General features: G+C 37.9%; 1 protein-coding gene across 11 annotated transcripts in view; it reads right to left on the bottom strand.

The window, feature by feature from the left end:
• BLTP1 (bridge-like lipid transfer protein family member 1) overlaps positions 1–13,405 on the bottom strand; it is a 248,576-nt gene that overhangs the window by 122,564 nt on the left and 112,607 nt on the right. For all 11 annotated transcript variants that reach the window (XM_019494555.2, XM_019494560.2, XM_019494587.2 and 8 more), the window contains exons 24-30: positions 11,953–12,072; positions 8,628–8,908; positions 5,435–5,685; positions 4,679–4,934; positions 3,381–4,224; positions 1,717–1,787; positions 253–426 (exon numbers count right to left, since the gene is read on the bottom strand). In XM_019494555.2, coding sequence (XP_019350100.2) covers positions 253–426; positions 1,717–1,787; positions 3,381–4,224; positions 4,679–4,934; positions 5,435–5,685; positions 8,628–8,908; positions 11,953–12,072 — 1,997 coding nt within the window. The remainder of the gene's footprint in view (positions 1–252; positions 427–1,716; positions 1,788–3,380; positions 4,225–4,678; positions 4,935–5,434; positions 5,686–8,627; positions 8,909–11,952; positions 12,073–13,405) is intronic.

Below are 13,405 nucleotides of genomic sequence, written 5' to 3'. Positions count from 1 at the left end.
TGCCACAAGTCAAAACAAAATAAGTTTTTTTCTAGCTCTTCTGCTAGAGATGTGAAGCTACATAAACGCGAATTCTGAGGGGGCAGGGAGCACAAGTGTTCAGCGGTTATTTGTGTGTGTGCACGCACACTCCCTGCCCCCAGCAGTTCCTTTTCCTAAGCCTCTATACTACTACCGAATCAAAAAACTTCAAATTTTGCTAATAATAGCAATGATAGCAACTTCAATTTAACCTTAAGTAAATTAAGATACCTGTCTAAAGCTTCTGCTACCAGAGGAGTTAGAATTACATCTACAGTTCCTTTTACTTCTATTATGGCTGTTGTCCTAGTTTGGGAGACTGGATGATCCAAAGTCCATTCTTCCGTCATCGTTTCATCATCAGTAGTATCCACTGTTTTCTTTTCCAAAGGAGTATAGGGTGTACTACACAATTCAAACAGAAAGCAATGAGCTAGAAGTAACAAATGGACATCACACATATAAAACTTCCATTTTATTTTCTTTGTTTAGTTCGGTACAATACTAACAACAAGAATGGATTGCATGTGCAAGACTAAAGGAAGTCTGTATTTAACAGAAGATTATGTTGGAATTAGGAAGGTCATTTTAGTTCAGTGGTAAGTATCTAATGATAAATATTGAATAGGCTCCACATAGAAAAATTAAATGTGAAAAGTACTAACTCAGGCTACAACACCATACACAAGTAAACATTTCTCCATTAAAAGACTCCAAAACTATGCCCTCATATTTTAGTAAGTGTTAAAACAATACTTGCCACAATATGTTACAATCTTCAGAGTATTACACATTTCAGAAGGAATTGTCTTGCAAGCTCCAATACAGTGCACTAACCACAGAATCCAAGTTGTAGTTCAAGCATTGCCATAGATTAACTGATTTTGCCAGGAAACTTATCTAGACTTCAGTTCATAGTTTGAGTGTACCATAGAAAATAAATATTGCTATATTTACCCAAATCCAAGGTGAGGCTCCCCTCCCCCACACCCCATTCAACACGAGGTGGGAAAAGCCCCTTGTTTTGGGTGCAAGTATAAGGTAGGACAAGGACACACACACACAGCTACTGCAACGTCAACCCCAGCCTCAACCCAGGCTCAGGATTAGAGTCAGAGCCAGAGCAGCCACCTGTTCCCCACCACCTCTACCCTGCCCCTACCTGCTCCCCACAGCCTCTATCCTCCCCACCTCACCTTCCACCAACCACCGCCTACTGTCAGTCGTTGCTCCAGCTCCATTCTAGCATTCCAGAGCTACCACCACTAGAACCCGTTTCATAACTGAGCTGGGGCCAGAGCCAACCTGTGCTCCATGCCCTGGCTAGAATGGTGCCAGACCCATAATGGACAGTAAGCACTGTAGCAACGAGAAGAACAAATCTGTGCCAGCTCCCAATCGTTAAGATTCTACACATGGAAAAGTATAACAAATTTATAAATTTTCCATATAAAGTATCCAATTATTGCGGGGAGGGGGCGGGGGGAAACATATCCTACATGCCCAGTCATATTGGATTCAGGTAAACATGCTACTTACCATTCCAAAGTAAGTTTATAATAAAACCACAAGTGATATAAGCCTACATTTTACTAGAGCTAGCAGGAAATGCTATACTTAAAAGCAAGTACAGGGCAGATCCCTCTCTTCCAGTTATTTAAAACCACACATAGAGTAATGCCATCTTCTACTTACTTGGATGTTGATCCTGTTAGTTGCATGCCTCTGTCCAATAAAGCATTTGCTGTGAGACCCTGTTTAACAATCTAAAACACAGTACAAAAAAAATTACTTCTCTCTGTTCCTAAATGATCTAAATAGTTTCAAGGGAAGATTCCCATTATTGTTTTCTCAAAGAATATTACCCTAGCTTTCCATCTTACCCAACAAAAGGGTAAGAACTCTATCATCCAGCTGTATTTTCTAAACTGTTTTAACAGTTCTTGAACAGATCTTGAAGTTATCGTAGAGAAATTCAATGAATAATATCATTTGGACTTTTCATTGTCTCAGATTTGTTTTTAACTATCTTTCTAAGAAAGGCTACATATGAAAGTAAATCTGCACAGTGTCCAACACTAAAATGCCATTAACATTATATTCTACTGTGTTAATTACCTATATTTTATTACAATAATTTTCATGTGATTTTACATGATAAATATGATAAAGTATGATCAGTATACATGAAGCACAATAAAGGCATACTTTCAGATCTGTGAACTGAGATTCAGTTTCATGTTGACATCTAATTAAAAACAGACAGGAGGCCAAGGCATCTTGAAATGAACATAAACCATAAAAAAGACTTTTACCCAATTGCATTGCTACATAAAGACAACATACCCGAAACATTTTGTTGTAAGGCAGATATTGCCTTGCCTTGCCCTGCTGAAACCTGATATGAAAACCTGAATAAATAACTTGGCACACCAGGCAGAACCTTTTGCAAGCTTCATAAAGCCACAATGTTCTAGAATCTTTGTTTAAACTACGAAACAGGTATCAACATTTAAAAGACAAAAACTATTATATAATAAGAGTAGCTTAAAAAAAAGCTGAGTTTTCTGCATAATTGTTTTATTATAAATATTTTCTCAATGAAAATTTTTACTATAAAAATTTTCTCAATGAGCCTGGTGAAACATTTACAAAAGATATGAATATGCACATAGTGAAATGATGCTGAACTTAGATTTCTTTAAACTTTCTTAAATTAACATGTTAAATTCAAGGTACAACTACAGGAAGAGGAATTGGAAGATGATAAAAATTCCCTCTCATATTTTCATGGTTATTAGGTTTCATTTCATCAACTCTTTCTTCCAAATAAAACCTATTGCCTGCTGGATCTTAACTTCTGATACATCAAAACAGTATTGTAATGCCCCGTTGTTATTTTTTTAGCACCTCTTACAAGAATATAGTACAACCAGCATATTAATAGGAAATACATATTAGTACAAGTCATCACCTAAATCTACAAATTACCAGTTTTGCTTTGAAATAACATTTTTTTATAGTTCAAATTATGTTAACTATAACTGGTAGAAGCATCACTAAGCTTTTGTAGCAGAGTTAATTAAGTAAATACTGCTGTAAATCTATTCTGTAGAAATGCTAGACCTTGAGGTGATTTACTAAGTACAGAATTGACATTATAATACCAGAGATTATTTCAATTTTTTTTTCATTCACAAAACACTAACAATTTCCCCTGATTGCTGCATCTAAATCCTAGGAACATCCTAACTTCTGATAACCAAGGGTGAACAGTTTTAAGTTTCCTTTGAGTCAACTGTTTAGCACAACACATTCTAGTCTCGATAACTTATTTCCTTCCCCAATTATTGCCATACCTTAAAAGTTGGAACAGAAAGTTGTTCAAAAGATGAGGAGCTTTCCTCACTAGTTGGGGTATCAAGGTCCAAAGGGCGATGTAATGAGGATTTTGAGGTTCTTTTGTTTGTTGGATGCTTTACAGACCAATTGATCACTTGGAACTGTGTAAGGTAGTTTTGGTAACAGGTCATTACAGGCTGTTGTGATGTTATTTGTTCACTCTCTGCAGTCTTCTCAGCTTCTATAATATACATGTGTTCAACAAGTTCATCCTCTCCTCCCAAAGCTGAAACAAAAGAAGCTTGAGAGGGATGAGTTTTGATTGGTAAAGTCTTTGTATCCCGACTAGCTTCTCCATGGACTGCACTCGTTAAGGGTCCTTCTACACTATGATAGATAGATCCTCTACTACATTCAGCTTTCTGGGCTTGCTTTTTCCTCTTTTTTCTCCCTGGGTAGGTTCCTGGGCCTTCATCACTGCTTACTGGCTCAAACTCTTCAGCTGCTGAAAAATAGGCTTCACTGTCAGCCACTGACATGCTGGAGTCCATTGAGCGATACTGGTGAAATGAGTTTGAATCTGCAGATGGCGTATATGGAAAAGAACCAAAGCTTCTCCTCTGCTTTGGAGAGTCCAAGACATTCTCATCACTGCGAGACACATCACTGCTAAATTGGACACCAACAGGAACAGGTTGCTTGTCACCATAGAAAGCTGCAGTAAGACTCTTAGTGCTCCCAAGTCGGGTTGAGCACACAGATGCCTGCCTTTTCAGAGGAGACCTGAGAGGAGACTGACCAACAGTCCTTTCCTGGCTGTTAGGAGACACTGGACTGCCTTCTGCTGCCTCTGCTGGAAGGCTATAAACAGAAATTAAAGATCATTATGTTTTTTTTAAACAATAGTGCGAATCTTAAATTGCAAAGCACTGACCTTTTAACAGATGATACTAGGTACTTCTCAGTAACTCAATTATAAATGTTAATTCCCTCAAAGACAACAAATCTGTTCATATGTAATATTATTTTTGCAACACAGACCATGTATATCAAACCATATTAAGATCCTGTACCTGACCAAAAGGGTCAAAGTACAAAGGAAACGTATCTAGGCAAATTTTCATGGATGTCTGGCTTCCCATCTAGATCAGAAGATATGACATTGATCTTCTGTACTTCAACTAGCAAATCAATTTCAGCACTACTGTTTGAAACAGCTGTATTTGTATTTTTCAGGTGTTTACTCAATCTTGACATTAATCCATAAGAGTAAGTAAAAATCAATTTCTGCCTTGCTTTGGCAGAGTATACTAACCTTCCATGACCATCTTCTCTTTTTGCACCAGACAAAAACTCCTTCTGTCCCATATGATCTTCAGTAGAAGAAGGGCTTTCCTTCTCACCTGCAAGCAAGGGAAGTGCAGCACTGGAACTGCTATTTTCCTCTGAAGATGAAGAGGAACTATGCGATCTCAATGGCACTTGTAGGCTTAGGTGCTGCACCTTTCTTTCTATTTCAATACCCACAGATCTACAATCCCAATCTTTCCTTTTTACACCATTTGCTTTACCTAAATAAAACAGAGACAAATCAATTAAAATTTTTAAGATTTGAAAGCATTTCAAATTAAGTATTAAAAGCTACAAAGATCTTTTTCCCTCTTTTAAAACAAGTGTTTTTAAAAAAATAACTTTCAAATAGATTCATGTCTTGTACTGATACAAATATATAAAATACAGGTATATGTAGACAGGCAAACCCTGAATGCTTTTTGATGGCTGCCCAATTTAGACAATTACTAATAAATGGATGTTCAGTCACAAAACTCCACTGAAAACATTAAGCATGAGTACCCATTCATTTACTGTTCATACGATTCTCCACTTCCACAAACTTTTCATAACATGTTCCATTTCATAAACCACAGCAGAAAAAATATGCACATACTATTTTGTAACAGAATACTGATCATCAGTAAATATTTTACAAGGTATAAAGTGAAGTTGAGAATCCAAACTTGTCAGTAAATGGGACAAACCTCCATGTTTGTACCCAAAAATAATTTTTTACCATCTATAATTTTTGGAATCTCCTTGGTAATGATCCATTCTCCCGGCTGCAATAAAGACTGTCCATAAAACATATCCGATTCTGCACTTGTACTTGAAAAAGCAGAACTGCTAGAAGGTGTCAGCTCTTCCAGCTTGAAGAAATCTAGTCCTGTTACTGTACCACCAAAGAATCGGCAGCCACCAAGACAGCCACACTTGTTCTTGCTTCTCTTATTCTTCAAATTATCATCTGGCCACAGAAACCATAACCTATTAAAGAAGAAAAACAAACAAGAATAGTAATGCACTGGGAGGGACTTTAAGCACATTTAAACTCATAAGACAAGTACAAGATTCAAAATCTGTCTCTCTGCTTTACATATTCATTCTTCCTTTTGTCAATGGGAATTGAATAAGGCTGTATGTTTATCTAATCCTTTATTCAGGGAAGATGCATAATTGTACACATGCGTATGACTGACTTTCAGATGTTTGGTGGCTACAGCAGAATCTATAGCCCTGAATACATTGGCTCTCTGTACATAATTCATGAGGCTAGACTGGCACCTCAGAATGGAACCCACAGCAGCCAAGCATACTGAAAAGAGAAACATCCTGAATAGCCAATAAGAGACTAGGACTTAGTCACTCCATATGAGATTTACAGCCTGCACCACCCCCCACCAAAAGTTATACAATCCAATCCTTTCATTAAAAAAAGCCAGCTACCAAAGGCTTCCAGCTTTACCCCAATAGCTCAGTGCCCTTACTGCCAGGCTAGAGAGTTACATGGAACATGACAGGTTTGAATCACCTCTTGTGGAGAAAAGAATTTAACTCTGGTCTCCCACATCCTTGGGAGTGCTCTACTCTACTGAGTTACTGCATGAAAAAGGGCCAATGCCAAAGACCTATTCCTCCAATTCCAGACACACTGTGTAGAGCTTACCTACTATATAAGCTTAGAGCAGAGAGGTAATTAGCCAGGTTAGTCTAAAGTAAGGCAGGACAGCATACGATAAAGAAGACTGTTGCCTATGAAAGCTTATGCATCTCTGAATAAGTTATTCTAATAACTGTGACAGAGATTGGTAACTTCTGACCCATCCAGCCTGTGGAACCAATGGATCCGGCACCCCATCCCGTTCAATGAAGGGGATGAATGCCAGTTGCAGCATGGTTCTAGCACCTACCCACCTGCCTCTGACATGAGATGGGTCACTCTGGCCACAGTCAAAAAAGGGCTGCTTACTCCTGCACCTTACAGTACTTTCCAGCTAATCTGTATTTTCTTAGAAAGGCAGTTAATTAGAATGTCATGGGAGACAGTGTCAAAAGTCTCGCAAAAGTCAAGGTGCATCACATCCACTGCTCTCCAACCCCCACCCCCCCGCCCCCCCTTGCAATCCATACAGCCTGTAACTTTATCAAAGAAGCAAAGTTGGGTTGTCAGGCATGACTTGTCCTGGTGAATCTATGCTGGCTCTTCCTGATCACCTTTTTCTCCTGTAGGCGCTTCATAACAAATAGAGAACCTGCTCCAAGATCTTTCCAGGTACTAAGGTCAGGCTGACTGGTCCGTAATCTCCCAGATCCTCCTTTTTTCTCTCCTTAAAGATGGGCACTACATTTGCCCTTTTCCAAACATATGGAATCTTACCCAACCTCCACGATTTCTCAAAGAGGACAACCAATGGCTCTTAGATTACCTCAGGCAATTCCTTCACTACCCTAGGGTGGCTCCTATCTGGGCCTGCCAACTTGAAAGCATCTAGCTTCTGCAAGTAATTTCTAACCTGTTTTTTACTACTTCATGCTGTCCATTTCCTTCCCTACCTTCGCTGCCAACTGCTCTCACCCTCTGGCAGCTGACCCTATTTTTGAAGACTGAAGTAAAACAACAAATATTTGAGCCTTCTTTGAATCATCCATAACTAGATATCTCCTGCATTCTGTAAGGGACCTATGATTTCTTTGGTTATCTTCTTTCTTTTGACATGCTTGTAGAATCCCTTTTTATTGCCCTTTATGTTCCTTGCCAGTTGCATCTCACATACTCTTTATACAGCATGAAGTAGCTCTGCCAGTCATCCAACTTCTCTTTGAACTATATAAACTCAATTCTTAGCTTGTCCTCAAAAGCAAGGTTTTCTTTTTAATCCAGAGATTGTTTAAATTACTCTCCTCTGAACTCTAATTTACATCTAGTCTGAAATGTGTTACCCAATATAACAATGTACACTAAAATTTAGCCAAATCCAACAACAGAAATAATTACTTTTGTAGCTACCTGATGTTACAATATTTTACTTTTATGGTAAAATATGCTGGCCAGTTACTTAGCTAGCATAAAACTGTCATCATTTCACTGAAATCAGTAAAGCTGTCATAATATACACTATTGGAGACTGACCAAGCTTCACTGTGTAACTGGTGTTTTTCTGTATATATCCATGATTACGATAAAATTCCTCTCATCTCTTCTCCCATCATGGATTAGCGTTATTCTCATATGTTTTTTAATTGTATCCCATAAATTAGTGGTGTTAAACACTTATGTTCCTGGCTACATCTAGGCAACTTAAATAGCTCCTTAGGGAAGGGAAGCAAAGGGAGGAACAAAACATGCAGCTTCCTCATACTGTGAGGGGAAAAAAAAAAGAAAATTTCCAAAACCGTGACTTAAAAATATTTCAGGTAATCTGAAACAAATGTTCTCTGTAACACGAACTGTCTTCATTCAACTCAATATAATGTTAACTCTATAACTTAGCTGTAATTCTATGAAGAAACACTTTTTTATAAGGTAACTTGCATGCATAAAGCAGGTGTAAGATTCTGCACCTAATTTGTATATAGAATCATGCATAGCAATCTGGTAATTTAACACAAGGATGTGTATATGAAGAGCAAAAATTGCAATGGTAAAAATGTGATTTATTTAAAAAAATAAATCTTGTTCTTCATATTGCCAAAGATTAAATCAATTTTGTATTATTTAAGAACCGGAGAGACATATTCTTCATCTCATCCTGATAAATTATATAGAGAATGCATTGTATAGCCAATTTTCAGCAACTGGCTTATTTAGAGTGTGTAGTATAATTATTTAAGCAGATGTAAAAGAGTCCAAGGATTAAAACATTATTTCATGAAAAATATATCAAGTAGGGAAATATCAACCATGAAAGTCTTCCAATATTTTCACTTACCTCTTAGTTCTGCTATCATGGATTTCTAAGAAATGCCTCTGCACTTCATGTTTAGAATGATGATCTGCAGCTAAGGCAATATCAGCAGTGATAAGCCCCAAATTGACAGACCCAGCTTCTAGCCAGTATGCCCTCCGAAGTATTGCAGGCTGAAGGCTAACTCTGCAGTTATTGACCTGCTCAACGTACTGCCTCAGCTGAAAGTCTTGAATAGCAGCACTTATCCCCTCTCCAACAGACTGGTTGTGGAGGTTACAGTTTGCAACACGTATAGTGCCCATCTAAAGAAGATGCAATAAATATATGAAACATCTCAATAGTTAAAACTAAAGTAATTTTAAGCTAATTAAAACAACAGAACAGTCAAAAAAGGTATAACTCAGTTTAGTATTATTAACAAGAATGAAGATGGCCCTGTCATCTTAGCATAGGAATGCAAGCCAGAAACTAGTTTCAACTGCATCTCTGTGGCTTTAGGTAGATCACTAACATCTCTGCCTTAGGCTCTCTCCATTTGCATTGTCGACTTTATTATATCACTATATTACTTTGTGAAGCACTAACACTTCATTATCTTCCTCTACAAAATTAAATGGGTAAATGTTCAACATGCAAGAAATGTCAAAGCTAAGTTTCAGTGTACTTTATTGAACTTTATTTGACCACTTCACATCTCTTGTAACACAATTTTTGATAATGCACAGTTTCTCTCTCTAGGTATAAACTCCAGAAAGCAAGTTTTATTTAGTAATTTCTTTTACTGGACCAACAATATAGTTGAGAGATGTTAGACATGCTTTCGAGCACAAAAAAGCCCTTCCTCAGCTCTGGAAAAGAAGTAGATACAGCCTACGCTTCAGAAATACCAGGTAAACAATTTTAACTTAAGTAAATGAAAACAGTCATTTAAAGAAAGAGGAAAGGGCAACAAACCCAGTGTACAAGAGAAATTATGGCTGCCTACAGGCATTAAAAAAAAAAAGTGTTTTAACTTTAAGCTCGGCATGCCCCCACACTGAACTTGCTGCATGCCCAGTAGAGGCATCTATGTCAATAGAAATGCTGCTGTCATGCTTAGGATTGCAGTGGTGATGGTGATGTAACTGTGATGGTTCAGGGAATAGAGTAGAAGCAAGATTTATTTGGTGTAGTAACTTTCATGGGACTAACAATATGATTGGGTGGGATGTTAGATATGCTTTGGGACAGAAAATGCCCTTCTTAACAACCCTTTTCTCTTTTGAATGGTTCTACTTGTTTACATAATTAGTTTGATCTATTTACTTAGATCCTTGCTTAGATCAACTACTCCTTTACTTAGTCTCATAGGGTGCTAACAGATGATGTGGAAAAACACTTTACGGGAAGAGACATCTCGTTAGTTTGGCCAAATCCGTCCAACGTCCGTACAGATTGGGCACTTCAGCGGGGCTTTTTAGGTGTTTTTGTCTAATAACTGCTTGAATCAGCTGTAGATAAAAGTGTCAAAAAGACTTGCTGAAGTGCATGATCTATACAAATGCTGGGAAGCCAGATCAAACTAATGAGATGCCTCTTCCAGTAAAGCACTGTTTTTTCAGGGGGGGTTTCATGTCTGTCAGCATCCTATCAGACTAAGTAACAGAGTAGTTGATCTAAGTCAAGATGTAAGTAAATAGAACAAACTAATTATGTAAACAAATAGGACCATTCAAAAGAGAAAAGGGTTGTTAAGAAGGACATTTTCTGCCTCAAAACTTACCTAACATCCCACCCAATCATAGTGTTGGTCCCATAAAAGATACTACAACAAACAAATCTTGCTTCTAATACATTCCCTGAACCATCCCAGCTACACCACCATCACCACAACAATCCTAGTAAGCATGACAGCAGCATTTCCACTGACATATCAAGGGGAAGCTCCTCTACCCAAAACGTTTACTGGGGCCTTTGCTATAGCACCGTGGCACCTAAGAGAACCAATAGGAGCCTTTGCATCAGTCCCTTGCCTAGTTACTGAACCAGGCCAACAGAAAGCTAAATTTAGCTGCACGTATACAAGAAGTTAATAGCATTAACTGTATTACTTACTGTACTTGCTCAGACCCCCATTTTCAAACTCAGAATTGAAAAAATCAAAATTAAATTTCCTCCAGAATAAAGCTATACTGCATTCCCATCCAAAGAGTCGTCATACTGAGTTTCAATTAAAAGCTTCTTAATTTTTAAAGAGAGCGTAGGATTTTATTCCTCATATTTTTTTGGAAAAGGGAGACAAATAAACTTGCTTATGATTTTTTTTTAATTTGAATTCGTGCACTTCAAAGATGTTTACTTATGGATCTGCTTTTACATTCAAAGTCTGAACTGTGTTCCCAGATGTTCCAAAAACTTCCCACAGGATACTGGAAATTGATTTACTAACATTTCCAGAAGTGCCCACATTAAGTGTTTAAGTCACTTCTGAAAAAATAAACATAGGCTTCTTGGAAAGCTTTACCCTAGATCTCAATGACACTAAAAATATAACATGATTAAACTCTGTAAAAAGGGGCCATAAGAGAACTGCCCTCTCAGCCTTTGTTTGGTTACACTAGACAAGCCAAGCTCTATTATGGTCTTTCATAGCATAGACTCTCCACACCCTGATCACCTGATTAACTTAGTTATACTTCTCTGCACCAATTCCTATTTTTGTTAATTTTTCTTGAACACAGATCGCCAGAATAAACAATATTCCAGAAAAGGTCTTAACAGAGCCCTGTACACTGGCATTTTTATTTTCCTGTCTCTACAGGAATTACCTTACCCAGTACATTTTAAGATGGCATTTGTCTTTCACAGCTGTAGCACACTGATGTTCACAGTCATCCTACCATTGACTAGCCCTTGACTAGAAACACAAGTCCTTCTCTTCCTCAGTTGCTTCCAGCTGATAGAAGCTGGTCCCAGTTGATAGAAGAAGTTTTTATTATTAGTCCCAAAGGTGTATGATGTTGCATTTGGTGCTACTCAGTTTCATCCTATGTTTATTACTCCAATCCTCAAAGTTGTACAGTTCTTTCTGTATGACATCCTGACCTCCCTTTTTATTGATATCTCTTAATTTTGTGGCATTAACAGATTTTGTCAAAACAATACTGCTTCTTGTGCCAACATTATTAAAGGTAAGTACATTATTTATTTGTAAATGTATTCTTTAAAAAAATATCAATAAAAATATATTCTTTTACAAAAATTAAATGTTCTAGACATTTATTCTCTGTAAGATATATAAAGTGCTTTCTTGCATGGCAAAGGATGAATAAAATGCAAAGTTTGCACTCTTCTTTTCTATCCCAACCTTTATGTTGGCGGCACAGCCATGCTCTACAATATACAGATCTGCACCATCCACAGCTAGACGTGTCATGGTGTACTTTAAATCATCAGATGTTGGACATGGCCCAGGGACACAGTTCATCTAGAGAAATGTAAGCAAAACATAGTATTAGAATTTCAATTTCATATTAACAAGCTATTTTTATTATTTCAATGTCCTTTTTAAGCAAAAACAAAGTAGATGAGAATAAGGTTCCTAGTAATTCTCTGAGATGCTGTACACCAAGAGAGGAGTCCTTGTGCCCTGTGCATTCAAGATTCAATTTTTTTGGCCAGCACTGACGGTAGAACTACCATTGTGTCCAGAGTATACTTTCTTCTTCAAAGAGCATAAAAGGTAGAATGAGTCACCCACCCCTCAAGTTCTTTTGCCAGTGCAGAATCCCAGAAAATGTGTCCATAGAGGAAAAGGAGGACCAGTTATAAAATCCACATGGACAAAACATATCAGAAAGACAACTGCTGTAGAGGAAGTTAACCATCCATTATTCTTCAAGTGACTATCCACATAGATTCAACTCATGGTAAGAAATGAATATGGAAGTCTCTACCAAAGAACACTGTCATTTAAATGTGTGGACCAGACTTCTCGTAGCAGACCCAAGTTTTTAACATAGGGACATTTCTCAAACAGGCAGAAGGAGGTGCTAAAGCTTTACTAAAATGAACATTAGTGTGTCATGAGTGTTCTAACAACAAATCAAATATCCTTATACAGCAGACATATTCTGGGGGTAAACCAGGGGTCAGCAACCTATGGCTCATGAAGGTCTGACCTGGCATGAGGGAAATCCACAGCATGAAGTTATACCATGCTGCACATTTCCACTGTAATGATATCCTCCACTGCAGGGCCTACTGCTTCACCACATCTCTCACCCTTGCTTCAGAGGGGATGGGGCCAGAGTAAGTGCAGGTAGCTGGCTACTCCAGGGGGCTGAGACTCTCAGCCCACAATGGGGGCTGGGTTAGAAAAGGCTGCCTGTACTGGCCAGAGGCAGTCAACCGCTGGTTTTGACAGACATACTAATTGTATCGTTATCAAAAGATGCCAATAAAAACTTATGCAGAACTGTTAAGCCTGCATGATTCTGTAGCAAGACCAGTGTAGCACAACTACTCCAGCCTTAGCTCTGTTTCATTCAGGGTCAAAGTTAAGGTGATTTTCATCATTAGTATCACTACAGGATCATTAGAACATAGCTGCACTGTAACAGATACTAGTAGCCTGATAATCAGCTACACATACATGGAGGTGATCAGAAGAATGAATGCTTGCATCTGAAATGGTTCATCTCTTTGGGCCTTTTTCACTAAGTATGGGAGGCCCCTGTTGCTTCACCCTTTCTTTGACTACAGTTATAACAAGTAAATATGGCACTGTATGGAAATAAAAAAGTATTCAAATCTGACAG

This window comes from Alligator mississippiensis, chromosome 2 (assembly GCF_030867095.1).
Source record: "Alligator mississippiensis isolate rAllMis1 chromosome 2, rAllMis1, whole genome shotgun sequence".
Lineage (NCBI taxonomy): Eukaryota > Metazoa > Chordata > Crocodylia > Alligatoridae > Alligator > Alligator mississippiensis.
This window is presented reverse-complemented; position numbering and strand designations above follow the sequence as displayed.